Source organism: Coprinopsis cinerea, assembly GCF_000182895.1.
Source record: "Coprinopsis cinerea okayama7#130 chromosome 10 map unlocalized cont3.10, whole genome shotgun sequence".
Lineage (NCBI taxonomy): Eukaryota > Fungi > Basidiomycota > Agaricomycetes > Agaricales > Psathyrellaceae > Coprinopsis > Coprinopsis cinerea.
Genome location: NW_003307535.1, coordinates 944807 through 972279, shown reverse-complemented (window position 1 = coordinate 972279; position 27473 = coordinate 944807). Strand labels below are relative to the sequence as shown.

Sequence of the window (27473 nt, the reverse complement as noted above, 5' to 3'; positions counted from 1 at the left end):
GACGGCGGTGAGCTGCGGTCGTGATGAGGACGATGGTGATGGGTCGAGATCAAAGGTCAGTCGCGCCTCGCGTTCGCTCGTTGTCGGCGTTTAGCGCCCTCAATTGATGGACCAGAACCGTCGCCTCCAGACTCTTCTCATGTTCAATAGATAAAGGGATTCATTCGTTTGTTTTACAACATAATACAAGGTGTTTGTTCTCTAACACCATCCTCTAATTAACACGCACAGAAACAGCGACATCATCAGGAGGGCTCTATCGTCACGGAATACTTAAAATAAAGATAGAAAACTGGGATAAAGGAGGATCGGAACGCGATACGAGATTCAAGAAAATCGAGAACAAGGAGGACGACGAGAGGAAGGAGGCGGTAGTGGTAGATCGGGGAACAGAGCAACGAGATAGGAGCAGGAGGATCGGCCATGCGATCATGGGTGGGTGTCGGATGAGAAAGCTCTTCTGGAGGTCGCGACTAGGATGGTTGCACATCCACAGACCAACATAGAGTTCTTGGTGATCGAGGGTGTTCTACATGATATTACACGGCTTGGCAGCAGGCTCAGCCTGGTTCGGAGCTGTCCTCTTCTCGATTTCCTGCAAACACAACTCGAAAACCTTGCCTACAAACGCAAAACAGAAAGCCAATCAATCAGCCCCTATTTATAACCATAACACAGATGGACAGTGGGGAAAGTCTGTCCGTGGTTTTCCACCATCGGCACGATACTCACTGACGTTGATCCCATGCTTCGCACTAGTCTCCACAAACGCGCAGTTGTTATGTTTCGCGAGCCTCTCGCCTTCCGCGATATCAACTTGGCGACTACTGCAGACGTGAAGAAAGATGATGTCAGTACTGGTCATATGGAAACCTCAAAATGCGGCTCCTCCTCCCCACCACCCCATTCCAGTCCGAGAACCCCGCTCCGCAAGAAGGAAAGAAAGTAGTCTCCAGCGGGCGTTGCAAGCGGATAACGCGGACATCCAGCTCCAAAACCACACAGTGGAATCAAAGAATGACGAAGGGCAACACCGAAGATCAAGAGCATCATATCCCCCCCACTCACCTCTGCGCCAAATCGCATTTCGAGCCCACAATAACACACGGAATATCCGTCACACCGCAGAAATCGATGATCTTGTCGTAGACGATTTGGATCATGTTGAATGAATTCCGGGAGGTGATCGAGTAGACGAGGACATAGCCGTGAATCCCAATAGCGTATTGGGCGTTTATAGGCGAGTATTCGTCCTATATAACAGTAAGATTCAGTGCCCGAACTCATTCGTAAAATCAGAGGACAAGGGAAGCAGTCGCTTGACCATGATTCGCAAGGTAACTTGAAGACATCCAATCGTGCACACACCTGTCCTGCCGTGTCAATGATGTGACAATCATACTCGACGCCGTTGTAAACCACGCTCTTCGCAAACGTAGATTCAATCGTTGGATAATACGAATCAATAAAATGATTCTACAAAGTCACCCAATCGTCAGTAAAAACCAATATCAGCCTTCAGAACCACGATGTCATACCTCGATGAACTGCTTCACCAACGACGACTTGCCTACATCGCTCAACAAAACCCATCATTTCTCGGATAAATATGTCTGCTTACCGACGGACCTAGAGCCCAAGACAGCAATCTTTCTCTTCTTCAAAGCATTCGACATGTCTGAGTGCAGCGGGTCAAAAGAACGAGCTGAGTTTATGACGCCCCCCTTTTTCCCCGCTCTCTGTCAAGATCTCATGTGATCGGAAGTTTTAAAGTCCGCTCGCACCAGCCCCTAACTTTTGAGACGCGTCGTTAAATTGAAACCCCGCAAGATACTACATGTGCTATCTACGAATGAAACTTTCGACAGTTACTACACATTCCCTGAGGCTGGAACGGGTTCTGCCTGAACTGTCCACACCCAACCGAACTAGAAAGCTCCGCCGCACTATCAAATGGCGAGACATCGTACCCAACCGACATCGATTCATTGGAGGACGACGCCAGGTGGGCATTGGACGCAGCCAGACTGTTTCCTCTCGGGCGCGGAGGAACAGCAGGCCCAAGTCGACGTTCAGGGATCGCAGGGCTTGCACCAGGTGGCGCAGTAGCGGTCATTCTCCTAGGCGGTGGTGGAGGCGGCGCTTTCTTCGTCGGACTACTCTGCGTCTGCAAAGGCCCATCGCTCGTCGTCCTACTAATCAACGGCTGGTTAGCGGAATCGCCACCGCTGAGTAGCACACTCCTCATCTTGGGCGTCGTCGTCACATTGTTGGGCGGTAGATCAAAGTCATCCGAGAACCGTCGCTGACGCTGAGGAATAGTAGGCGATCCCTCCTCATCACCGCTGGTCATACTGTAGACATCGTTAAAAGCGTTATAGATAGGGCTGCGGTTGTGCGACATGGGCTGGTGGTAGCCGAAATCGTCATCCGCATCGCTCGTGATGTATCCGCCATCGAGACCGGCGGAATGGGGGACAGGGGAGAGAAGGTGGCCTGCACTGGGAGGTCCATTCCGCGAGGGTCGAGGAGGAAGCGAAGGCTTGGGTGGGGAACTGGATACATGGGATGTCGGGAACAAACCCTTCTTCCCGTTAATCTCTCCCATCCACCATCCGTCAACGACTTCATTGAGAACAGTAATATCAGTTCCAGCCTTGAAGCTGAGCTCGTCCACGGATCCATTGAAGTCGTACACAGCGTAGACCACCTTGGTCTCACGTAGCGACAGCGGCTTCAGAATCCGGGGAGGGACAACGGGAGATGTCGTTCCAACGCTCTCCTTGGATTTCTTCTTCCGAGACAGCCTTCGACTGAGGGAGAAACTGCCCGATTTCCTGTGAGATCCGTTACTGGGTTCATCGTCGTTGGTTTCCTGCTCGTCATCCAGAGTAGCGAACGAGTCTTTGTCCTTGACCTTTGTCCCCTTCGCAGTAATGGTTTCGACGGCATTCGAGGCCCAGCCAGCCACACTGAACCGACGAGGCCGTTCAGTCGCTTCCTTCTCCTCGTCCTCGGGCGGTTCCTTCCTGTCTCTGCTCTTGGAGCGTCCATTGGAATTGGTCCTCTTCCTCGATAGTCGGGAGGAAGGTCGAGATGGTGGCCTTGATGGTGGCTTGCTGCCCACCGAAAACGATTTCCTATGCTTGATGAAACGGGAACCATTCCTTCTATCTTCGGTTTCTTCGTCTGATGAAAGATCCGCACCGGGCCTCACAGTTGTCTGGGAGGCAGAGGGCACGATAGGAGGGGCCATTAATGGCCGGGACCGAGACGACACGCTGTTCCTCTGAGGTTTCCTTCCCTGGCCAGCATTTCTAATACTCGATCAGCACTCTATCACCGGCAATTCACGAATTTGAATACACACCTATCCGGCCAATCGTCTCGCACTTCCTTTAACACGTCCAGATATTGCTGGACGTAATTGATCTCTATGTCTAAGAAGTGCGTAAGCTCGCGCTGCTGGGTGATTTCGAGCTCTTGGATGGCGTGCATATGCGCACGCATGTCTTCCGCCGTTTCATCGCTATGACCCGTGAATAAGGATACATCTGTCAGATATGAATAGACTCACTATCTTTGTTGAGCTCTGTCTAGCTCTTCTTCCGCTTCTTGCCTGTCTTTGTCTTTCTTGGAGTTCCGGCTCTTCTCGTAGCGGGTGTTAGCACTGTCCAATGCAGACCTGTATGGAAATAGATGGGTCAGCGGTGGATCGACCAAACAGGAACATGACGCGTACTTGCGGCTCTCCAATTTCTTACGAAGGGATTCGTACTCTTTGACCTCCTCTTTGAACCTCTCAATCGCAGTGATAAATGTGTCTTTGAACGTTAACGCATACGCCTCTTGCAGGGTTGCGGCTTTACAATGTGCTCGACCAAACTTGACGAGTGACGTTCCTAGAACGTAAAACGGGCCTCGTCAGACAAGTGGTGCAAAGGACCATGACGAGTTATCACGTACCAAAGTCTGAGTCCTCCGGGAATTGTTCTCCGTGCACAAGCATGACAATACCAAGTGCGTCAATCGGAAGCAGCTTATCCGAGTCGCCCAGCGCCTCGTTCAACGTCTTCTTCGACAAGGCATGATGATACGCCTCCGCCGCAATATGCAGTCTGTCCATCACCCACGATATCGCAGATGAAGGGTCGCAGGGAACAGAAAACAAAAGTAACCATGAGCATTACAAGGTCCATACTATCAACCACCTTTCGCTGGGCAAGAAAACTCACTTATTCGCGCCATCCTTCCTCAGCTCAATATCCTTCTCCAGCTCTTGAAACTCTTCTGCAATCGTGGATTTATCCCTCGACGAGATAACCTCGCCAGCCCACTGTTAATTAGCCCACAACAAAGTGGCGTGATCAGTTTTATGCGATACAGTTGGCCACGGACACGCTAAACGCTAACCTGGCGCAATTTTCCTAGCTAAATACCCAACGTCAGCTCTACAGGAAACGACTGGTGCTCTAGAGGACCCCTTACCGTAGCCATTCTAGGACTAAATGGAGGAAGGAGGTGGTTGGTGGTCAAGATTCGAGAACGTTTGCGGATATTATGAACGAGCGGCTGATGCCGAGAGTTTGATCGTTGTTCTATATTTAGTCCCGCTTTTTGTGTATTGCGCCCGAGTTATTGACGGTTTGGGAGGTCTGGGGCTGTCTGGGGTCAGGAGAGTAAATAAAAATGAACGTATGGACGTGTCGAACAGAGATTGTGGTGCCACTTTTCGACCCATTCATTCAGTTTTGGAATGTAAATAATTCCGAAGTTTTTACGATGCCGCAGTAGCCATTGGCCTTGACGGATTTGACCAAGAAATCATTCTGTTGATATCCGAGGGGCAGAAACGTAGGTCCGGGGTGAGGTATTTCATCCTCGATCAGCAGGGTTGTGAACTGGAAGAGGAAAAGAAGAAGCACCCGATGAGGTTCGAACCCTGGAACTCAACAATCAAGCTTTGTCATACATACATTCCCACGCTTGCTTTTGCCAATCGGTCTGCCGCGGCGCGTCTTCGTCTGCCTACATTGAACCTGGGTGGGCGTAATCATGGACGGGCCAAAAGTCACAAAGTAAGTCAATAACTTTTCTATAGAACGCGTTCGTAATAGTCTTTGAATGCAGGAAACGAAAGCTCACAGACAAATCTATTCCCAATGCTATCCTCCAAAACCCCGAGTTCGCGCAGGACTCGAAGATGTACCAAGAACTCCTCGAGACTGAGCGGAGACTCGACTGGACTATGACCAGAAAGCGTTATGAAGTCCAAGATGCTTTGGCGAGGACACCTACTGTATGTCGTCTCTGTCTGTTTTGTCGTTCCTGCTATTGACGCTGGCTATCAGACAACACGAACATTACGAATATTCCTGAGCCATACAACTTCAGGACAGTTGTGGCAAACGAATGGAGAGCAGGTTGCGAATTTCGAGACAGGGGAGGGCATCCCAGCTTGGCAGTTCAGGATAGAAGGACGTTTATTAGAAGTACGTCCATTCCGAATTCATACTATTGCCCCAGATAACTCATTTATGTTCGACAGATCCCCAATCAACGACACCGAGACCGTGTTCCAATGCGCAAGTTCTCCACGTTCATAAAACGAATGGTTATCGAACTCGATAGAGACCCTGCACTGTATCCCGACGGGAACATTATAGAGGTGCGCATCGAAGCTCCACGACACTGTGTTCAACGCAAGTCTCAAATGATTGCAGTGGCCTCGCCTGCATTCCGGTGCACCACCCGTACTTGACGGCTTCACAGTACGACGAACAGGAGACGTACCAACCAAAATCCGTGTCATCCTTCACCTCGAACACTACCCCGAACATTTCAAACTCGCGCCTGAACTCGCCGACGTACTAGGGATCAAGGAAGACTCTCGCCTCGGAATCGTCCAAACCCTCTGGAACTACATCAAATCGAATGGTTTGCAGGACAAGGTGGATAGGCGGATGATTCGCGCTGACGAAAAACTTCGACCGGTGAGTTCCATCACTCCTCTCGACTCAATGCAGTCCTCAACCGGCTTATTTCCCAGATTTTTGGTGGCGACGTCATCCCATTTGCCAGGCTTCCTGAAGTCGTCAACCGCTACTTGACTCACCCCGAGCCAGTCGTGCTATGGTATAACCTGAATCCAACCGTTGCACCGCCCGAGCGCCCGCAGGCTTGGGACGTGGAGGTCAAGATGGAGGACAGCATTCTCAAGAACCGGATGGCTACCATGATCCAGAGCACCAAAGAGAGCTCGCTTGCGCTGTCCAAACTTGACGAAGAGGTGCGTTCATTCGACCTATGGCCTGTTGGGCCGCCAAACTGATATACCATATCACAGATCGCACTGTTGGCCCAATCGCTCCACAACTCACACGTGAAGAAGACTTTCCTCGAATCATTCGCTAAAGACCCTGCCAAGTTCATTCATACATGGTTGGAATCCCAGTCGCGGGATCTCGAGAGTATCATGGGAAGTGGACCGAGCGAGGGTATGACTGTGCGCCAGGAGGAGTTGAGGAGGAGCGAGTTCTTCCAGTTGCCTTGGGTCGAGGAGGTATGTGTTTCGCTCACATTGTCTCAGTGTACTCGGGCATTGACCTGTCTGCCATTGTACAGGCTGTCGCCATTCATCATGGTACCACTCTCGCTGCCAAAGTTTAGGCCCTAGCCTACTGTTCTTGTTCGTGTGGTTCCCCCGTGTCGTTCTTTTCTTGTAGTTTACGATACCTTTCAGGCTGTTGTAGTATCTCTGTTCTATAGTATCAATGCATTCGCAAAGGGGTCATCCTCCTCAGGCTCGGCTTCAGCAACACTATCAGCCCGTCTTCGTCAACAATAGCTACATTGCGACAGTGGATCGTCAAAGGGGCATTGTTATTCTCCTGCCAACGCTTTGTCCAAGTACAATGCGTAGAATGACACTGATAGGCATAGCTCTAAAGCACACCTGGGGGCACTCACCGAGAGTCTGCTTCTTCAGCACACGGCTCCTGATGAGTAGTTCAATGCTCGCACCGCCTAAGCTCAGTAAAGATGGCGCGCCAGACTCGCAGTCGCCGACTCGGGCGATGATATAGTACGGGCGCTTAACTCCCAAGTTTTTCCCGGTGAGCTCTGCTAATTGTTGGACACGACGCTTTTCAAAGTCCCATTCTCTTCAGCGCTTTGATAACTGACCTGGACTTCATTGTCTACCAGTGAGAGACAGATCCGAGGGCCAAAATGTGGTCAAATCAGCAGGGGTGCCTCTTGTCCTCTGTTCTTCTGCTGGGAATTGTTAGAGCGCGGTTTCTCCTTATAAAAGGCGGTCGAAAAACAACCACCCACTTAGAGGTACTCCACCAAGCGGCTCACGATCCAGAAAGCATCACTCACCGCCTAGTATATAGCAACCCGACGTAGCAAATGGCGCCTATCCGCACTCACATTGTCCCAGCCGACCACAGGAAATGCCCCGATTGTAACGCTATCCTCACTCCAAGGGGGCTTGCCATGCACTGGCGTAGGCGCCACGATCTGAACGCCGTCAAACACCACGCCTGCACATGGCCGCACTGCAACATGAGGTTTTTTACCAAGCAGAATCTGAATGACATAGCACCGTCCATTCAGACGAGAGAAATTATGTCTGTGGTGAGTGCGGTCTCTCATACAAACGAAGTGTGGGCCTGCATAGGCACCGCAAGAACAAGCACGGCTACACGCCCACTGGCAGAGGGGGTACCTATCCCTACCATTTGGTTGAATCCGCCTCCCGAGCCTAAGTCCACGCGAAGGACCAACCTGCGGAAGCTCTTCTTCAGTACACGTCGATCCTACCCAACGGAAGGCATGAGCGAGGATAATTGAATTCAGAGTGACTTGAATTTGATGGCCTGTTTCGAGTCAGGTTTAGCGCCTTCAAGAAGAAGACATGGAGTGAGATTTATTGATCACGGCCAGCGTCCTCTATGCCTTTATGAATGGAATGAAGTCTCGTATGGTTATCCACTATGTTCCCTGTTTATTCCCTGTCCCCTATGCTTCTATGCCCCTATGCCTCTTGTCCCCTTATACCGAGTCTATGCCCTCGGGCTTCTGCTCTCCCCGGTGTACGTTGTTTTACTCTAGCTGCTCTATCTAATATCCCCTATGATCCAAGACTCTCAGTGATACTGACAGCCGCCAGAGATTTTAACGAACCTGTGAAGAATGCTCCTTCAAGATGCGGCTCCCTCCCCCAACATGGGAGTCAGTGCGAAGTAATTACGGTCGCACGGTACAAGTTGTGAGCAGTCCGAGTCGAACCTTAACCAGTGACCAGTTGGTTAGAGGGTACATGAGGAGTTCGAGCTTACTAGAAACGAGCTTCAAACTCCTTCGTAACGCCCACGGGAAAAGTTGCAACTTCCTCCTTGCTTGTTCTACGTAAGCTACGGAACAAAGGTTACTCAGAACCTTTGTCTATAACGGTCACGGTCGGACATTAATCAAATTGATCTTAAGTGTTCAAAATCTTTCTTAAGTGTCCAAAATCCTTACTAAGTGTCCGGATTCCTCCTTACGTATCAGGTGTGTGCGTAAATTCTTAAGTACTCAAAATATGCTAAAGAGGCCCATTTCTCTTAATACTTCGGATTGATCTAAACTTCTCACATTGATCTTAACTACTCAAATTGATCCTAACTTACCAGAATCCTTAAGTCACCATTATATGTTCCAATCTCTTGAGTGAAGATCCTCAGAGAAAAGTTTATACCTGACAATCTGTTCCGAGTCAAAAAAGTCTGCGAGTCCGGTCTCTCTGACCAATGTCAGTTCAGGTCACGTGACCTGTAGCGGTCCGCCAACTCTGGGCCTCAAATGAGCCAAACGCGTCGGTTCGCCGACGCGACGACGAGCGCTATGCGCGTCCGGGGGACCCGAGAGTTTCATAAAAGATGGAGAAATACTTACACTTACCTATGCGCGAAAGAGCGCCCAGAGTCACTAGACGAATAGTAAGTTTAGAAAATGTTCATTAAATCGCTAAAATATTACAATCCAGCCCCTATTAAACGAACTGAAAGCGATGTAACACTTTCCTGTGCAGCAATAGAAACAAAGTCTATTAGCACGAGTGCCCACAGTATGTAACCGGGCTCTCCGAAGATCATAAGCCCCCCGGTACACGTTTGGGTGGTGGATCCAAAATGGATCCTCCCTGCAAATAGTAAAGAAGCTCATTCTTTTGTTCTTTTTGTTGTCCTGGACTCCTGGTTGTTTCATCGCATGGATCCCCAAGTAGGTCTTCCTCCATCGGTTCTGAAACTCTCGAGTCCCCCAGACGCGCCTAGCGCTCGTCGTCGCGTCGGCGAACCGACGCGTTTGGCCCATTTGAGGTTGATTTGAGGCCCGGGTTTGACGGACCGCTACAGGTCACGTGACCTATGCCGACATTTGCGATTCTCGGACTTTGTGACTATGTAGGGAAGTATAAACTTGTCTCTGAGGATCTTCACTCAAGAGATTTGGAACATATCATGGTGACTTAAGGATGATGGTAAGTTAAGATCAATTTGAGTAGTTTAGATCAATGTGAGTAGTTTAGATCAATCCGAAGCTCTATGAGGATCTTCGCTCTGGAGACCTGAACATATCACGGCACTTGAGGATTTTGGTGAGTTAAGATCAATTTGAGAAGTTTAGATCAATCCGAAGTAATAAGAGATCTTGGTATTTGAGACACTTAAGATCAATTCCATTGTCGGGTCTGAAGATTTCGGAGACTTAAGGATATTTTTGCAACTTATGATCAATTTGATTTTTGTCCGGTGCTGCCCTCCATATTTGTCTGCACACCCTCTTAGAAAGTTGAGTTCAAACGGTGTGCACCAACTCTCACGGGCGCTTATCATCTACCTTTTCCCAATGTTTCACTTGCATTGCACTTGTATTTACCTCTTCAGAAGGATGGGAATCGGGCAACGTGTTCTCTCTGTGGAGCGGAAGAATGTCCATCCAACGTAATAAGACAAGAGAAGCATTGCGCAGTTCCCCTCGATCCACAGAAAACAGCGCCTATCCTGTTCAGGAGGGCACGTTCTGGAACTCAGCGACGACGGCATCAGTAAAAGGAACGAGTGAACGCAGTGTGACATTATAACGAATGCGACCAATAAAGCAACAATACGAGCTTTTCTGCAGCGACCAGGGGGCGTTTAGTTCATCATCCTACCCTAAATAAGCTAGCGGAAAACGTGTCCAAGTAAATGAAAAAAGATTGCGAGGTCAACAAGAATTGCGAAACACGGCAGGTAAGAACAACAACCAGAACAACATCAGGTTTGCAGTAGTATTAAAAAGGGGGAGTCCAAAGTGGATATGTTATTTAGATGAGGGCAGCGACGATGCCGGCGGCAACGCCAGCGAGGACGCCGTTAGCGCCGGTGAGGACTGCAGCGTCAGTTTCGTCGGGGCCGCTACCGCTTTGAGTGGCGCTGGCCGTAGCGCTGGATACCCGTGAGCTGACCGAGGAAATGGCAGAGGTGGCTTCGGATTGGATAGACGAGATGTGGGAGGAGGCGGATTCAGCGATGGAGGAAGTGAAGGACTCTGCGGCGGATTCTGATGCGGACTCGGTCAGGGAGGAGACGACCGAGCTGACGTCCTCAATAACGCTCCTATAGACGAAGACATTAGGGACTTCCTCAACGACTGCAACGACGAGAAGGAGACTTACGAGACATCTTCAGTAACCTGGGCCTGAACAGCGACAGCGGTGAGGACAGCGAGGACGGCGGAGAGCTTCATTGTTGTTTATTGGAAGATTTGGTTAAGGAGTTAGAAGATACGGCCGTTGAACGGTAAGTTGAAAAGACTCTGGTGGGGGATCTGAGGAAAGAAAGGAACCAGGTGGAAACGTCTTTATAGGTGGAAGGATAGACTTGGAAAGGAGGAAGCAACAATGTCATCCTCTATGACGTCAGTGATTCACGCCACCCCAAAAATGTCCCCAGCATCGCATTGATACCAGGCATCCGCTGTTCGCTGCTCGCTAAAACCGACGGGAAGCTTGGTTTTTGCTCCAAAGCTGCTGCGGAATCGTGGGAGGTGGTTCCGCCGAGCCTATTTGTTGGCGCAAAGGAAGAATGAGTACAGATCGTTCAACGATCATGAAGTTTTTGGAGAAGTCGGAGAAATTAGCAGTGTTTCGAGCCTCGATTCTCTCCAAGCCAACATTCCGCGAATGTGATATTCGATAGCCAAAGCAACATCCTCTCATGGTCACGAACAGAGCAGACGCGAAATGGCGGACGACTTGAGCAAAGACGGTTACGCCATACATGACGTCGCGCGAACCTTGAATTCCCTGGGTATTGCTTCGTGAACGACAGGCTCAGGGCTGCTTCGCGCAGGACAGAATGGCGGCGTCAATCGCGTAATCGGGAATGAGGGACAAACCAAAATGCATTGATTAGGAAATGCACCCTGTTTCGAGTGGAGTCAATGGCAGAGATAATCGATAACCTGGTGTCCTGCTTCACGACGGAATGACACCATATCAATGTTGCGTGCTGCGCGTTCATTTCACCACCGAACGAATCCACAAGTGAGAAGGTGGAGTCGTCACAGCCGTTGAGAATGATTTCGTCGATGTGATTACCAGTGGTCATTTACCGGCGGTTGAAGATTTTGCATGACGCTGCTTGTATTCCGCCGGACTTTCTCCCCGTTTACCAGAGGCCCACTGTCCACGACGTTTCTGCCTGGAGTCAGAGGAGACGTCATGAGCATTAACCAGATTGCGAAGATTCATGCTCTTACCTCGCTTTCTCTTCCAACTTGAGGTAAGCTTCTTTTCCACCGCTTCCATACTCTGCACCAAGCTGTTCATACACACAAGCGTGTCCTTCCTCGAGCATCATGCAGGCAACGTTTTCGCCTTTGAAGAGAAAGCCTGGAATGAATCGATACGGAAGGTAGACATGCGCAACCTAGACGAAGGCTCGCTGTCATTGTGACTTTATGTGGGCGGCCGATGTTAACTTACAATGCGATGGTACTGATCTCTCCTCGCAAGCTGGCAATACACTTTACGATTCAAGAGAGTTTTCGATAGCCATTCAAGTGCCTCTGAAGCTCCTGGCTGGCCTGGCTTGCCGAAACGGGAAATCTGGCAGGAAAACAATGAGAACGGCCTTCTGAAAGGACTTGCAATCGCACCTCTGGTGCATCGACCCCGGCCAGCCGGATGTGAAGAGTTTCATCTTTGAGTTCTGCAATACCCGGGTTAAGGCCCACACGAACTAATGAACGAGACCGACACGCTGTAACACGACTCACCTCGTCTAGTGGGTATCGAGCGTAACTTCAAGGGCCAATGGTACCCTCCAAACAATGGGGTATGGAATAGCCGAAAATTGTCAGCGTCTCCTACGCTGTGAACGTTCAGTGGACCTCCTGACGCGACACGATGCGACAGACCTCGTCACCACGCCGCGCACCCAACGTTTGCCTCCCAGCCAGTCTGGTGTGATCCAGTGACTATTCTGAAGACGCTTCCCGTATCGTCCGTACATAAAACCGACCGAGACAGCTAAGACACCTCCTGCTACGGCTGAAGTTGCTGCAATGACCGTCGGGGAAGAGGTCCAGCTCGACAATGCAGCATCCGTTTTCGCAATGACGACGTCGGGAGCCGGGAGAGCCAGCTCTCCCTCTGGCCAACTGGGCGGTAGTGGTCGAGAATTTGCATTCCATGGCCATGAAAGCCAGCCATTCTTCGAAGAAGTATCCGTAACGTCGGCTGTAGAAGACTTTCCCCATATCGATATTGTTCTGTTGGTCGTTGAGCGTGACGGCTGGGGTTCAGGTGGCGACTCAGGTTTCCGCGAACTCCATGGCCAGAGTGATACCATTTCAAGAGTGTTGCAAGGACTTACTGCGCACCAGGTACGCGGGTTCAGGACAATAGGAGACCGAACATAACCGGTCTGGTTTGAACCTGGTCGTCGTCGACGTCGGCCTCGAGGCTCGAGCTCGCTTGCAGCAGCGCTTGCCAAGCCATCAAACGGGATCAATAGGGGCTTCGGATTTTCCCATCCCTTTCCCTTATCAGATAAGCATGGGGCGTCGATCTCCCGAATTCCTCAATTCAATCCTTGACACCAAACCACCATATCCATCCCAATGAACAACGAAGAGTTCGACGGTGTCGAAGAAATTCCAAGAGAACTGCTCATTCTCTATGCGACAGAGACAGGAAACTCCCAAGACTGTGCAGACTACATCGCTCGACAGTGTAGACGAATCGCGTTCAGGTGCCGGGTAGTGAGCATGGACAAGTATTCCCTGGTGCGTGCACAAACGGAATATCTATGCATGGAATTCAATCTGAAGGATAGCGCCGCAGCCTGACCTGATATCCGAACCACTTGTGATATTTGTGGTGTCCACGACCGGTTCTGGGGTTGAACCACGAGCGATGACCGCTCTCTGGAACATGCTCCTGCGATCCGAACTACCAGACGACTTATTCGAGGGCCTACCATTTACTGTATTTGGCTTAGGAGATACGGGGTATGAAAAATTCTGCTGGGCAGCCAAGAAGCTCTCCAGGCGGATGAAAACCCTGGGGGCTACAGAGATTTGTGAGCGAGGGGAAGGCGATGAGCAAGATCCACTTGGGTATGTGACTCAGTCACGCGAGTAGTGATCCCGGAGAACTGAGCTCGATTCAGAATAGATGGTGCCCTCTTCCCTTGGGTAGAAAAGCTGCTGGGTACCCTCTTGCAGCTCGCACCTCTACCCTCTCCAATTGAACTTTCCGACACATCCGAATTGCCGCCACCGCGGGTTGCACTTGAATCGGCTCAAGATGTAACTTCTACAGACCCGGTGAGAGAAGATACAAGATATAATGATGCTGTGGTGAAAACCAATACCCGAATCACCGCCGAAGACTGGTATCAAGACGTCCGCCACATTGAGTTTGAGTTCGAGGATGATATCCGGTTGGTGTTCCTTTGATTCGCCGTCCTGCCAAGTTAACGCCAGTCCTTTAGCTACAACCCCGGGGATGTGGCCGTCATCCACCCAGTAGCCTCACAGTCAGACGTGGCTGCATTCTTAGAAGTGATGAACTGGACTGAATGTGCTGACGAACCTCTGACGGTTGTACACAAAATGGCGGGTGAATACCTTTTCATCTCTTCAACCCACCCTATTATTGACGGTCGTTGTGCTACACAGATCAATCACTACCGGATTTCCTTCCGCAGAGGGTCACGCTGCGAACTCTCTTTACTCGATACCTAGACTTCAATGCAGTGCCGCGGCGATCATTCTTTCAGTACATCCGAAACTTCACAACTGATGATTTGGAAAGGGAGAAACTAGACGAGTTTCTTACGGGACCAGAAGGGGCGGTAAGCAACTCCTTGCATCCTTTTGCGACCTCAAGTTGAAGCCTTTCATAGGAAGAACTGTACGAATACTGCCAGAAGGTGCGGAGAACGATCCATGAAGTCCTGGCAGAATTCCGTCATGTGCGAATACCCAAAGATTACATCTTCGACGTCTTCCCTCCCCTAAGGCCACGGCATTTTTCCATCGCAAGTTCCGTAACTGTAAGACCATCTGAATATCCTCCGAGGCTTGCACTGACTTCGCTTTCGCTAGAAACATCCACACCAAATGCACGTTTGCGTCGCCATCGTAAAGTACCGCACAAAACTCAAGATACCTCGGCGAGGGGTCTGCAGTACCTACCTAGCAAGCCTGCAGCCTGGCGATAAACTTCGGATCGGAATTCTCAAAGGCCTAATTAAGCTTCCTCCAAATTACCAAACGCCCGTCATCTGCGTCGGACCTGGCACAGGTATCGCGCCAATGCGTTCCCTAATCGAAGAGCGAGTGGAACGAGGATCCAAAGGCATGTATTGATCTCTTCCATTCCGTCTTTCCAAGTGCCATATTCCTAACCAACCATCTCATTTGTTCACACCTTCCCGGGATCATGTATTTAGCCAACACGCTCTATTTCGGATGTCGGTCAGAAGATAAAGATCAGCATTATGGAGAAGAGTGGAGAAGGTTGAGCGAGAGCCAAGAACTTGTGTATCGAACGGCGTTCTCGAGAGACGGGCCTGAGGGTGTGAAGAGGACGTATGTGCAGGACAGGATTCTGGAAGATGCGGAGCGGATCTGGAGGCTTGTGGGAGAAGAAGGGGCATGGGTCTATATTTCCGGGTTAGTCTGCCTCTTCGATTTTGTTCTGATCGAGATCTGAACAGAAGCTATTTGATTGCAGGTCATCGAATAAGATGCCTATAGCGGTGAAGGATGCTATCGCGCAGGCCGTACAGAAGTACGGCGGGCGATCGGAGAGTGAGGCAAAGGAATATGTTGAATCTATGGTGAAGGACGGTAGATTGATAGAGGAATGCTGGAGTTAGATCACGGGCCACAGTCTATATCACATCCTATGCTGCTACTAACGACCCTACATCCCTACAACAGCGATAATTAACCTATCATACTTTCCACAAATCTTCCCTCGGCGTGACCTCGACCTCCAAAGGCAGCTTCGTGAACACAAAGGCGTCCTTAAGACCCGCAAGCCACGCCTTCTCTGTCCCAGCCAACACCTCCGGCGAAGCATTTCGACATCCCTTGTAACACAGATCGAATCTCTGCACCAAAATCGCGATGACAAACCGCAGCTCAAGCATCGCCAGAGGTTTCCCAGCGCAATTCCCGGGTCCATACGAGAAAGGGATAAATGCTTCCCTACTCGTCGTGTACTTCGTTTCAACATGGGATTTCGCAGAGTCATCAATAACCGACGACGGCGAAGTCGACCTTGAATGATTGGTAGAAGTTGACAATGTTCGATTGGGAGAGGCCGCGGAAGAAGAAATCCAGCGTTCTGGGATGAATGTCTCAGGAAAAGGCGAGAAATAGCGTGGGTCGTGGTGGTAAACGTATGCGGGGACGTTGACTGATGTACCTTCTGGAATGAAGCTGGTGTGGGAAGGGAAGGGAAGGTGAGTCAGTTGAGTCTGTGGTGGGTAACGATGGACGGGTGGATGGATAGTTACATCTTCGAATCCCCTAGAATCCTTCCTCCGGACCCTTTTTCGGGTGCACGCTGCATGTTCGAGGGAACGGCCGGGGCAAGTCGCAGTCCTTCGTTCCTGACGAGATCATGGTTAGCACAACTTTACTCGGAGAAAATTCAAGGGGTAGGGATGACTCACACTACTGCGCTGAGATATGGCAGCTTCAGAAGCTTGTCGATCTCTATGTCAGGCACACCGGAATCGTTGATCGTAGTGAACACCGCGTCCAGCTCATCACGCAGACGCGCGACGACGTCCTTCCTAGCCAGCAAACAGCACATGATGCAGCTCAGGACGGTGGATGTGGTGTCTGATCCGGCGACGATGGTCAACAGACTGTTGGAGATCACCAGGTTCATCCGTTCTTTGAGTGGGACTCCGGAGCGCACTGCTGGTTCATCGTACTGACAGGGCGGAGCTGGGTTAGATAGAGGGGTGCATCGACGAGAAAGCGGAAGAGAAGTGTACGTACGAGGTAGTAGAAAAGATCATTGGTCGTCTTGTTCATTGCGATTCTTTTGAGAGCGTGGTGCCTGCCGAAATCCTTGAACTCGTCTTTTTTGGCTGTGACGAATGGCAGGGTGTTGAGCATTGGCATAAGCCAGGGTATTTGACCGGCAATCGCGGGAAGGCTGGATGGAGGAATTAGGACTTGGGAGGCGAACTAAAAGGGAAGAAACCAACGCAAGGCCGTCTTCCATACGCTTCCAGGCCCCATCGACGTCCCCCTCGCTCATGAGGTTGAAAGAAGCACCAAAGCTGAAAAGATTGTTAGCTACGTAGTTCAAGTTAAGTGGAAGCGGGCATACGCTAAGTCCCCCATGAAGTCGAACCTACGAGGAACTTGAAGCTCAGTTCAAGACAAGGCCGAGACCAAAGAAACGGCGACATACGCAAAGTAGTTAATCCATTTCACCAGGTTCACCGACGGAACGTCTCCACTTGCACCCGTCGAGGTCGCGATCTTGTACAGCTGCGTCGACAACTCCTCACCCCTCTTATGAAGAAGCTGATGGTACTCCTTCACAGGCCCCGAAGAAAACGCTTCATTCCAAGGTTTGCGCAACTGAGCGTGGATTCCGAGGTCCCGAACGTCGATCAAGGAGTCGTACGCGCAGTCCGGCATCAACCCGAATCGCCGACCATCCCAAACTGATAAAGTATCGATTTAGCGGACACATCGAATGAGATTGGATGATGGGCGTGACGCACTGGGACCTTTGGGCATGCCCTGGCTTCCTAGGATGAATGGCATGATGTTGACATCGACGATGGAGAGTTCGTTGGGACCTGGGGAAGGTGTGGGTACCTCGTCTGTTTGGCAAGGGTGGCACTGAGGATGCTCACCAACGCGGACGATAGATCCATATTTCTTGTGCAAAGCTTGGTAGAACTTGTGGTTTCTGCCTTGCGCGGCAACCCATGCCATGCGGAATTTCGTGATTTTGCATAGCAGAGGTCCAGGGTACTTGGCAAGAGGGTGTAGTGGTGACAGGCGGTACAGCACGACAGACGCGACCAACGTCGCATAGAAGACGGCACTGTCGCGGAGCAGCCCGGTATTTTGGTTAGAGAGGAGGAGATAAACGGTCAGTGGTGGAAAGATTAGCATCGAAAAGATGGACCGAGGCGATGTCGGGTCATAGGACTTGAACCATAGATGAGTGGCCTGCAAATACCTTGTCGTTAGAGCACATCGCAGCTACAACGGTATAGGACTTACCACTGCGGCCAGGGCGTGGCCAAGGACTGGCATCTGGAACGAGGATATGGTGTTGGAGACGAAAGGGAACCCTCGGAGCTGGCCTTTTAAGCAAGGAACTGCAGGGGACGGCCAGGGACGGATCGAGAGAATGGCCGAACTATGAACTCATGGGCAGGTTGATGGGTCTACCGATCCGTGGGCTGTGAGGTGTTGAATAGAGTTTTATAGTGGATCCTTTCAAGCCGACTACTGGAACAGACAAGTTTCCTGTATCGTTCTATCCACCACTCGGTAGGGATCACAGGAACTTCCTAATTCATCCTATGACGGCGACGATGGTGCGCGAATCGAGTGAGAAGCTGAGCAGAGTGGAGGTACGAAGGAGCGGCTCGTCGCCAGGATGGGTAGTTTTAGAGCGCACAAGTGCTGTCGGAACAAAAGAACCGTGGTCTGGAGTGTGCCCAATCCAAGGCTCCGACGGAGAGTCTGTTACATTGAAAGCGAAATGTTTCACGGAGATACATAGTCTGAATGACAGAACTGTGAGATGGCGGGACAAAGGTCGGTCAATAGTTTGCCCACCTTGCTCGGACTCACTCTCGCCCCGAATGGTTAGTACTCCGTCGTTGGCCCTCCAAAAGGCGAGCATTCACTAAATCCCGGGGCAGATTCTTTAATGCCGCACGCCACAAATTTCAGTCTCTGTGGAGTAAACACAGGAACTTGTTGCAGGTTTGGAGAATAGTGCGGCTCCGAAAGAGGGCATGGAGTGTACGGATGTTGATGCATTAGTTCCCAACTCGAATAAAGCTTTCTCGACATTTGGATGTAATTGCGGACCCGAGTGGCTGCCTCCTTGTCAGGCCTGCAATGAATTTGCTATAGTGACGGCAAATTAGGAGGTTGAGCTAAAGCTAACGATATTGAAACTCACCATTTAATCTTATCAAAACAACCTGTAAAACATGGTCAGAACAAGGAGCTCGCAATCAACAAAAACGTACGATGCATGCAGAGACGTTCTTCTGCTTTGTGCCGTTTTTCATTATCATGGAAGAAGGCGGTTAATCAGAAGAATGGATCCCCGATGAAGTCCAAAGTGTTCTTGAGGTCATTTCAAAGGCTCAAAAATGATCGCATAGGGGGATTTCTCTTTCCAGAACGTTGAACGTAGAGGCTAGACGACGTTCAGGATAAAAACCAGATGCTTGTAAATGTCCAGTTAGCCCCGAGCCGTCCGAAGGAAAGCGGGGCCGGGAAAGGATAAATGGTTCAGGTTGGGGGCGCGTGCAGAAATAGGGGTCTAGAGCACGTGTTTAAAACGCGATCGGGTGAAATTTGGAGGGAGAATTGAGCTGGCCAGTCCTAGGCGCGATATTCGAGCATTTGAACTGTGTCCTAGGCAGCAGAAAGGTCCAAAAAATGGCAAATCAAGCGGTCGTATGTGGGGGAAAAGGCTAAAGGTGATCGTGGCGTTCCCAGGGATTTCTTGACAAAATCGGCACATCTTCCCACGTCTCGAGCCATTTGCCTTTGTTTGAATTCAACCCTTAGTTTCCCTCCCGTCACCGAATCCCGTATTCAACATCTTCCTCGTCGTTGACGGTGACGACGACGACCTCGACCACATAAAACATCCAGCACAGTCTGTATATCCAGTCGTCGTCGCCGTGATCTACCCGTTGACACGTCGTTGCCGCAGTTTTCCCCCTCTCTTGTCGACGAGGTCAACACCCTTCTGATGGCGCCGCCGTCCCAATCGACCAGCTTGCAGATACCTCCAGCAGAAACAGAACGGGGATCGTCGAGGCAGGCAGCGCACAACTCCCCAGCGCATCCAGGGTCGGCCTCAGCTTACCGCCCAGCGTCGGTAGCAGTGCACTCGGCAACCCCCTCTTCAAGCCATGCAGGATCCAGTTCCTCAAGACGCCAACAGCGCGCATCGCACAGCGTAGTCTCAGGAACATCCAACGACCAGGACCGTCGCAATGGCCATTCACGACACGAAGGCTCGCCGTACCCAGATGTTTACTCGCACCCAGCTGCTGTTGCTTACGCAGCCGCCCACCCCCGCCGAACTATCCCTAAATTCGGACCCTATCTGTTGCTGCAGACCCTTGGAGAAGGAGAGTTCGGCAAGGTGAAGCTTGGCTTGCATTGCCAATGGGGAGAAGAGGTCGCTGTTAAGCTCATTCGACGTGGAAACGTTGACAGCAGTGTTCGCATGTCCAAGGTCGAACGCGAAATTGAAGTCCTCAGGGTAAGTTAACCTCGTATCGAACGTGGATGCCTGCTGACTCTGGATCTAGACCCTGAAGCACCCCAACATTGTTCGACTCTACGATGTGATTGAAACCGACAAGTACATCGGCATTATCCTCGAATACGCTTCTGGTGGAGAGCTATTCGACCATATTCTTGCCCACCGTCATCTGCGCGAACGAGACGCAGCCAAACTCTTCTCTCAACTCATCTCCGGCGTGTGGTACATCCACCAAAAGAAGATCGTCCACCGCGACCTCAAATTGGAGAACCTTCTCCTCGACCGTCACCGCAATGTCATCATCACCGATTTCGGTTTCGCAAACCGTTTCGAGCACAGGTCCGATGACCTGATGCAAACCTCCTGTGGTAGTCCGTGTTACGCTGCTCCAGAACTCGTCATCAGCGAAGGGCTCTATGTCGGTAGCGCTGTGGATATCTGGAGTTGTGGTGTCATTCTCTACGCGATGTTGGCGGGCTATCTCCCCTTTGATGACGACCCAGCAAACCCCGATGGCGACAACATCAACCTTTTGTACCGATACATCGTCAACACACCCCTGTCGTTCCCCGATTTCGTCTCTGCAGAAGCCCGAGACTTGCTCAGTCTCATGCTGGTTCCGGACCCCACCCGTCGAGCCAACCTGGACACGGTGATGCGCCATCCATGGCTATCAGCCTACCATGGGACCCCTCGCACTGACGGGGTTCCTAATGCCTTTGGCAAGTCGGTTGCTGACCTTGAGAAGGCAGCGATGGAGCAACACCAGCAGAAACGCATTGCTTACCAAAAGCAGATGAAGGCAAATGCTGTTCTGAACAACACTTCGGCTCCTTCACCCCGCAGCCACAGCCATCGTCCCGAGCCAACGAGCGCCGCCCCTACGTCCGGCCGGAGCCGCTCAGTACAGCCCGAGTTCATCTACGACTCCTCTGTTGATCAGTCGATATCCGCCCCAGTTCCAAGCGCCAATGCCAATGCTACGCCGAAGCACAACGGAACAACTCCCAAGGCCTTTGACAGCCCCGCAGCACTTGGTTTGGCGGATGACGATCCTTTTGCACCTCCCCCCGGCACCAAGGTAAACAGCGGTGTCGCCACCGCCACATCTCCTTCGAAGCAACGTCCCTCAGAAGATTCTGCTCGAACGCCTGCTGCAGGTCTATCGCCCACCGACAACAAGACCCCGTCCAAGGGTCACAGATCGAGCACGAGCGGCGGCGGAAGGGACATCCGTCACACTATTCAGGTCGAGTACGACGAGCCGAAGAGTGCCAAGAGGAGCGACGACAAAAGACGAGATAGAAGCGGCAGTCAAGGACAGCCAAGCCAAGCTAGTGCTCAGCCCAACGGTGTTCTTCCCAATGTCCAGAATGGACAGCCGGCGACTAGAGAGAGGCGACCATCTCATGGTGGTGCTACCAAGCCTCTTCCGCCACAGCCCGTCGCTCCCTCCGCTTACAAACCCCCGCCGACGCCAGCCACGCCTAAGGGCTCGTCGCACCAGCAGCCGAGTGCGACTCCCGTCAAGGCTGCTTCTGGAGGCGACGTGCCAACCGTCAACGTTTCTTCGCCCCCACAGACGCCTTCTTTTCACCAGCTCTCCCACCCAAAAGACAAGGATAAAGACGCCAGTAGCCAAAACTCCGCCTCCTCAAAACGAGGTCACAAAAAGGGCAAGTCTAGCATCGACAAAATAGGTCTCGGCAAGATCTTTGGAAGCGGAAACAGTGCTCCTGCTCCCCCGGTCCCTCCCCTGAACGGCAGCGAGCATAACCTCCAATCCCCTAGTGCTCCATCTTCTCGTGTTCCTTCCGAAAGCCAGGGTAGCGCCTCTTCACTTCAAGCTCCTCAGGAACCGGCGCCGCCCAAGGATGGGAAGAAAAGCCGTCGCAACACTTTGACAGTGATGGTCGAGCCTTTTATTGGCACTATCCGAAACCGCAAGGGACGTCCTCCCACCACTCCCGCTACCGCTGAGCCCGTACCAACTGCCCAGACGTCGGTCAATGCGACACACCCACCTGTCCCCTCTTCGGCGACCGTTCCTGCACTCCCCACCGCCCCGCACGATGCCGACCTTACTCACCCGGATATTCCTGTCGAAGACGGCCCTGGATTGTCAGCATCGAGTAACAAAGCCAAGAAGGTCATGCAGTGGTTCCGAACCAAGTCGAAGGGGCGTGAATCTGTCGGCATTGGATTGGGCGGTGAAGCCGAGCACCACGATTCTCTGAGCACGCCCATAACTGAACAGAAATACAAGAAGGGATTCTCCGCGTCGAGCAGCACCGTCAACCAAACCTCGACACCTGCATCCGCCATGTCGCCTCAGGTGGTTGTCACACAGGCACAGCAGGCTACCACGCCTAAGACTCCCAAGGTTTCCGCTCCCGGTCATCCCCAGCGGGCTGCTAGCTCCGCTACCGAAACCCCCAGTTTCGTCGCTCGGTTCCGCAACTCAGTTACAGTCGGTGGCGGCTCCCATTCGCACTCATCCAAGCACTCGAACCAACCTGGGGGCCAACTGCGTATTCACCAGGGTGCTGTGGACCAGACCACCATTACTACGAGGCCACCACCCGAGGTTATGGCCAAAGTCAAGGCCGTGTTGGAGGGGATGGGTGTTGAGATTCAGCTGGAGAGCGAGTACAAGTACAGGTGCATCCGTCACAAGAAGAAGAAGGGGGCGACTAGTGCTGCGGGGACTGCTCCCAACGGTGCTCCAGCTAACCTCGCTGCTGTACAAGTCACCGGCAGCGCTGCTTCGAATGGGGTGAGTAATTCAAATGTTGTTTAATCCACTTTCTGTCCTGACGATGATTATGTAGGTTGATCGCCGTGGCCTGCCGCTTCCATCTCCTTCGGCTTTCTCTGCCACTGGTGGCATGTTGCGAGGATTGCTCATGAGGCGACAGTCGTCCCAAGTTTCGTCTTCGTCGCAACCCTCACTCGCCTTCGACGACGAGACTTCCGTCGTGGTCAGCGAACCATTGCTCATGTCCGACATTACCTACGGTGATCCCTCTCAAGATGCGGGTGACGAAGTTCGCTTCTCGGTCGAGCTTACTCGAATTGATCGTTTGAACGATACCTACTCCCTCGACATTCGTCGACTCAAGGGTAACCTCCGAAGCTACAAGTATCTGTACGATACCATTAGACAGTAAGCCTATCTGTCTTCCGTCTGGCCGTCCATTTGATTAACGCTTTCTATCTAGACGGGCTGATCTACAACGCTAGATGAGCTTTGCAGGATCTTCAATTCCCCCCGATACGCATCGATAACCAGGCGTTTCCATTCGATTTGGTTCGAGTTCTCAACTCTGACATGCTTAATTCTTTAACTGTCGGCCAGCCTTTCCACGGTACCTTATAACTTCATACCCTAATATTTGGCCTCTGCGCTTTTGGAGCGATCCCGCTTTTCCAATCTCCCTGTCATATTTTCTTAATATTCCAAATCATTCTCCCTTCTTTGTGTTTCTCAAGTCATCCGGATCCACTCGCACTTCTTTGCAGATTCCATTGTGCTTCGTGTATCAGCTGTCCGCTTTTCATTTCCTTTCGCTTGATTCTTCGTTTCTATTTGAACGTCGCTGTTTTACTATCTACACCATTTCTTCTATTCCCCCTTCTTCCTTTGTAAGTACTGGCACTTCTACTACCCTTTCTATCCCCCGATGATTTCTCGTCCCCCTTTTACCTCCAATGACTCGGCTCTTCCTCACCGCCATCCAGTCCAAGCTCCGTCACTTCTACACCTGATCGCTTCTTTTTTCATCTCTATTCACTTCTTCATTGATTTCATTCGTCCCCCCGAATTACCTCTCCATCCTAAGGTTTTTACGTGGCAGCGTAGACGACCGCCCCGTGCACGAAATGTACATTATAATTTTATCTCCAAATTTCTATCTTCCTTTTCATTTCCTTTCTCTTCTCCCCCTCGTGTATCCCCTAACCCTCCGCGCTCTCCGAGATTCAGAGAAATGTTTGTCAGGATCAGGCTCCCTGACTCGCCTCTTCACACATTCACCCGTGAGACGGAGATCCACTTCCTTGAGTCAATGTGAACGCTGTTTCTTATTTTTATGGCCACGAGTTGTTGGGACGGCTACCACGAGTCTCTTCCAGCCGGTTCGTTTGCTAGAAAGGGAAGGTCTAATTATCCTCCCGTGACGTCCTGAGATCGGGCATCATCCACAAGCCCCTGTCTTTGGTGAAGTGTACCGCCATCTTCATCGGACATTTAGTCCCTTGGTTCGAGTATATTTAAAGCGCGGGTCTCTGATTTCTTGTTGGGAACTTCTTCCTCTTCCCCCACTCACATCGCCCAGGTGGTTGACATATTTCTGGTTCATCCACGTTCATATTCCCCTCGGTGAGTGAGACATTGCTTGGTCGTGCGCCGTGGGACGAGCGTTCCTGAATGTTCCCTTTCTATTGAGAACTCAACACAACATGACTGCTACACTTTCGAGTCCATCGCTCTTGCAGCGCAAGGCGAGCTTCCTCAATGGCGGCGCTGAATATTTGGGAATCCACCGCGGTGCGATTGACACCACCACTATCACCACCAAACCACCTCCCATCGTTATGGAGGGAGTCCGCAAGGTCCTCCTAGAGCTGGGCCTCCAAGTACAAGAGGAGAGCAGATACAATTATCGCTGTATACGGGCGTCGAGGAAGGCTGAATCCGACGACTCGGTACGTCTTCTTCCTTTTGATCCCCGTCCCGGGCTGGAACACACGGCGTGGCGTTGTGTGTCCCTGAGTTGTGTATGTTTCCTGAATATTGACCTCCGTTTTCTATTCATTTATGCAGGGTTCAGTAGTGTACGGACCGCCTACCGAAGACCCAGGCGATGAAGTCCGCCTGTCAGTCGAGCTCACTAGGCTCGAGGGTCTGAATGACACGTACAGCCTCGATATCAGACGCCTTCGAGGGAACTTGCGAAGCTATAAGTTCCTATATGAAACCATTAGAGAGTGAGTACACATCTACATCTTTCTTATTGTCTTTCATGTCTTCTTTCACTCGAGAGTCGAGCACCCGGGTGTCCTTTGAATTGACGATCTGTCATACCCCATATCATAATCTGATTGGCTGATGCTGATATTAATCTTATCTCATCTAGCAAAACGGCATTGTCCCGATAAATGCCCGGGCGATCCTGTCCTCTGTCCTGACAGGGAACGAGGACTGTTCAAGACATGCGACGACGTTTTATGAAGTAGGAAACGAAAATGGAATCAAGACAAGAAAAGGATACCCTGCCACCTCTCACCACCGCACTGTAAATTATGCAAGTTCACCTCAGTTCTCATTCATTTCTCGAAATTTGGTTACGACCTTCCAAGTTTGCGGGCCTCGATGTATGCACTCTTCCTCCACTCTTTTTATCACGTCCGCCATAGATATTCGGGTACAAGGCACGTTACAGGGGCTTCGAGCCCATAGAGCTGTATAGACTGGTCCCAATACGACTCGTTCCGTGTATGGTGACGCTAAGCGCCCGTACTTCCCACATCCCCCACTAGCAGATTCTTGCTCTTCCGACTAGTTCTCGCATTTTGGTACCACACATCATACCACTGAGACCTTCTGATTGGCTTGGACAAAGTACTTCTGCGCGAGAGCGAACGAATCGACGATGGCACTCGCGTAATGGTATTCTGGGGAGTGAACGGCTGCTTGTAGTAGGGGGGGTTGATAAAGACGGCTGCAGGCAGGGATCGAACGCAGTTGCGGAAGGGAACCACGTATCCCCTCCAGGACCATCGACGAGTATATCCGGTTCATTCTTTCGGTGCAATACTGGTAATTGAAAGGCTCAGGTGGGTTCTACGGAAAGCCCAGAGTTCAGATGGACTAAGGCGGTTACAGAGCGAAGGCAACAGATGATGTATAGTAGATGACGAGATGACTTTAATGGCTTCTCGACGTGGTTGTAAGCGCCCGTTCCCTTATTAAGTTACCTTTGCCTTTGATTGTGACTCGGAATCGATGTTTGACATGATCTCCATAACTGGTGAGGTCGCTATCGTATAGATCGCTGGAAACTATCCCCTCCTGTTTTCATATATCCGCGCAATATAAGGACAATTTGACCCATTTCAATACATGGTTTCAGACACTATCATTCCAAGAAAGGGTTGCTAAACGGGCGTGAGTTAGGGTACGGCACGAGGATCTCATCCAAGGGCACGAGAGTTGCATGCTTTCCGAAGTCCCTCGGAAATGCCTCTAAGGAAGGTGGGGTTGTGGAGGGGCCGTTCCAGGTCCACTGTAGTAATGGTAATGGTGGTGGATTCCAGGGTGGCCCGCCGGGTGATGTGGTCCGAAATGGGAATGAATATGGGTGGTGCTATGGTCGTTGCAGGAGTTATCGAAATGGGCACCCGTGAAGTTGAAGGAATTGGCCAGAGTATGGTGCATGCTACTGAGGGCGGTATTCATGTGCTCGAGACCAGTATGGAGCCCCCGGAGTCCAGACTGGAGGCCTGTGTGCAAGCCTGCAAGACCGACTTGGAGACCGGCGAGGCCCACTGGGTCCAGCCCATTGACGTTGACGTTGGCGGTGGTGGTCCTGGTGCCTCTGCTCTCTTGCACGAATGTACCATGAACGTCGTCGAAATTGATGTTCATGCCATGAATGTTGTAGCTACGCGTTGAGCGTCGTCGTGGTGGCCTTTGTCTTCGCCGCTGCTGTGGCCCTCGAGCGCGATCGTTGGGCGGTCCTTCCTCCTCGACGGACATCTCGAAGTCAGCAGTGTCTCCGCCTCTGTGGGAGCTTTGGAAGATATGTCGAACTCGATGAGGAGGAGGATTCCTGTGTTGTCGTGAATCGATATGGATCTCAGCCTCAGAGTCCGAGTCCTCGGGATCTGACCGGCCAGCTCTGTGAGCGCCAGGCTCTGAGCTGAAGCCATCCCCAGGCCCCTGTCTCTCGCTTTGTGAGGCTCCCCCCCTGCTGTCTCTCGCTTCCTCCTCGTCTTCATCGATAATGGTGGAAGTGTGCCGTCCGCGTCCGCAGTTTATCGTGACATTGCTCCCCCTACTGATGAAGACGCTATTGTTAATCACGACGTTGCTGCAATTTTGGAACATGGGCATCGACGTTGTGGTAGCGTTCCTCGAGGTGGGCGTGGCTTATGAAAAATGAACCTTCCATTGCGGTTTAAGTAGTAAATGGGCACCGCCCCGAACCCCGTGCCGTGCTGTTATTGTCACGCCACATGCTAGGCCTTCGTGCTTCTGACAGAGGGTCCAGAAGGACTCCAGTACACTATCTCTGTTCCGTAACAGGTATTGCTGTTAGCTTTTTCCTCTTGGGAAAGGGGGTGTAACAATGCGCGCCCAAATTAACAGGTTAACTGTCTGGACATTAAGCGCCCATTGCCAGCACAGCAG

The 27473-nt window shown here is 51.3% G+C and overlaps 10 protein-coding genes across 10 annotated transcripts; 5 read left to right on the top strand and 5 right to left on the bottom strand.

Annotated features, from left to right (window-relative positions):
- Nucleotides 1–236: 236 nt before the first annotated feature.
- Nucleotides 237–4497, bottom strand: CC1G_08748 (RHEB; the record flags this gene model as incomplete). The annotated part of the gene is made up of 14 exons (XM_001834065.2): nt 237–621; nt 733–827; nt 1069–1253; nt 1369–1476; nt 1539–1570; nt 1622–1678; nt 1873–1928; nt 1971–3317; nt 3371–3529; nt 3578–3685; nt 3743–3902; nt 3967–4118; nt 4236–4336; nt 4489–4497. 14 exons carry the CDS (start codon nt 4495–4497, stop codon nt 530–532), a joined length of 2661 nt encoding a protein of 886 aa, XP_001834117.2. The 3' UTR covers nt 237–529.
- A 557-nt stretch (nt 4498–5054) lies between these two features.
- CC1G_08747 (SWI/SNF complex 60 kDa subunit) lies at nt 5055–6802 on the top strand (the record flags this gene model as incomplete). The annotated part of the gene is made up of 8 exons (XM_001834064.2): nt 5055–5078; nt 5131–5299; nt 5352–5492; nt 5549–5668; nt 5724–5993; nt 6050–6289; nt 6347–6562; nt 6625–6802. Coding segments are annotated over 8 exons (1225 nt in total), but the record flags the coding sequence as incomplete, so codon positions are not given.
- A 211-nt stretch (nt 6803–7013) lies between these two features.
- On the top strand, nt 7014–7753 carry CC1G_08746 (hypothetical protein; the record flags this gene model as incomplete). Its single annotated transcript, XM_001834063.2, has 4 exons — nt 7014–7035; nt 7207–7250; nt 7411–7641; nt 7685–7753. 4 exons carry the CDS (start codon nt 7014–7016, stop codon nt 7751–7753), a joined length of 366 nt encoding a protein of 121 aa, XP_001834115.2.
- A 2267-nt stretch (nt 7754–10020) lies between these two features.
- On the bottom strand, nt 10021–10853 carry CC1G_08745 (hypothetical protein). The gene is made up of 2 exons (XM_001834062.2): nt 10709–10853; nt 10021–10649 (listed from the first exon to the last, which is right to left on the bottom strand). The coding sequence occupies exons 1-2, from the start codon at nt 10777–10779 to the stop codon at nt 10358–10360; spliced, it is 363 nt and encodes a 120-aa protein (XP_001834114.1). The 5' UTR covers nt 10780–10853; the 3' UTR covers nt 10021–10357.
- A 551-nt stretch (nt 10854–11404) lies between these two features.
- CC1G_08744 (mitochondrial protein) lies at nt 11405–12887 on the bottom strand (the record flags this gene model as incomplete). Its single annotated transcript, XM_001834061.2, has 6 exons — nt 11405–11735; nt 11794–11963; nt 12020–12142; nt 12193–12245; nt 12313–12407; nt 12454–12887. The coding sequence occupies 6 exons, from the start codon at nt 12885–12887 to the stop codon at nt 11639–11641; spliced, it is 972 nt and encodes a 323-aa protein (XP_001834113.2). The 3' UTR covers nt 11405–11638.
- Nucleotides 12888–13158: 271 nt separating this feature from the next.
- CC1G_15290 (NADPH-ferrihemoprotein reductase) lies at nt 13159–15499 on the top strand (the record flags this gene model as incomplete). The annotated part of the gene is made up of 10 exons (XM_002910337.1): nt 13159–13323; nt 13382–13656; nt 13710–13982; nt 14034–14161; nt 14221–14396; nt 14448–14474; nt 14650–14848; nt 14997–15219; nt 15281–15337; nt 15490–15499. The coding sequence occupies 10 exons, from the start codon at nt 13159–13161 to the stop codon at nt 15497–15499; spliced, it is 1533 nt and encodes a 510-aa protein (XP_002910383.1).
- A 4-nt stretch (nt 15500–15503) lies between these two features.
- CC1G_08741 (high nitrogen upregulated cytochrome P450 monooxygenase 2) lies at nt 15504–17847 on the bottom strand (the record flags this gene model as incomplete). The annotated part of the gene is made up of 10 exons (XM_001834058.2): nt 15504–15993; nt 16071–16166; nt 16230–16495; nt 16564–16723; nt 16776–16850; nt 16901–16924; nt 16985–17243; nt 17304–17381; nt 17439–17760; nt 17815–17847. 10 exons carry the CDS (start codon nt 17845–17847, stop codon nt 15504–15506), a joined length of 1803 nt encoding a protein of 600 aa, XP_001834110.2.
- Nucleotides 17848–19218: 1371 nt separating this feature from the next.
- On the top strand, nt 19219–23302 carry CC1G_08740 (CAMK/CAMKL/Kin4 protein kinase; the record flags this gene model as incomplete). The annotated part of the gene is made up of 5 exons (XM_001834057.2): nt 19219–19236; nt 19499–20056; nt 20106–22835; nt 22891–23225; nt 23281–23302. 5 exons carry the CDS (start codon nt 19219–19221, stop codon nt 23300–23302), a joined length of 3663 nt encoding a protein of 1220 aa, XP_001834109.2.
- A 1090-nt stretch (nt 23303–24392) lies between these two features.
- CC1G_08739 (hypothetical protein) lies at nt 24393–25591 on the top strand. Its single transcript, XM_001834056.2, has 3 exons — nt 24393–24766; nt 24885–25048; nt 25198–25591. The coding sequence occupies exons 1-3, from the start codon at nt 24521–24523 to the stop codon at nt 25217–25219; spliced, it is 432 nt and encodes a 143-aa protein (XP_001834108.2). The 5' UTR covers nt 24393–24520; the 3' UTR covers nt 25220–25591.
- Nucleotides 25592–26222: 631 nt separating this feature from the next.
- CC1G_15289 (hypothetical protein) lies at nt 26223–27205 on the bottom strand. The gene has a single exon (XM_002910336.1). The coding sequence runs from the start codon at nt 27174–27176 to the stop codon at nt 26307–26309; it is 870 nt and encodes a 289-aa protein (XP_002910382.1). The 5' UTR covers nt 27177–27205; the 3' UTR covers nt 26223–26306.
- Between the last annotated feature and the right edge of the window lie 268 nt (nt 27206–27473).

Bases quoted from the DNA above. Each gene is read 5' to 3' on its own strand.
- CC1G_08745 (XM_001834062.2), bottom strand. From the start codon at position 10,779: ATGAAGCTCTCCGCCGTCCTCGCTGTCCTCACCGCTGTCGCTGTTCAG. The intron at 10,650-10,708 runs GTAAGTCTCCTT...CTTCGTCTATAG, and splicing joins CAGGTTACTGAAGATGTCTC to GAGCGTTATTGAGGACGTCA.
- CC1G_08739 (XM_001834056.2), top strand. From the start codon at position 24,521: ATGACTGCTACACTTTCGAGTCCATCGCTCTTGCAGCGCAAGGCGAGC. The intron at 24,767-24,884 runs GTACGTCTTCTT...TCATTTATGCAG, and splicing joins AGGCTGAATCCGACGACTCG to GGTTCAGTAGTGTACGGACC. The intron at 25,049-25,197 runs GTGAGTACACAT...TATCTCATCTAG, and splicing joins CTATATGAAACCATTAGAGA to CAAAACGGCATTGTCCCGAT.
- CC1G_15289 (XM_002910336.1), bottom strand. From the start codon at position 27,176: ATGCCCATGTTCCAAAATTGCAGCAACGTCGTGATTAACAATAGCGTC.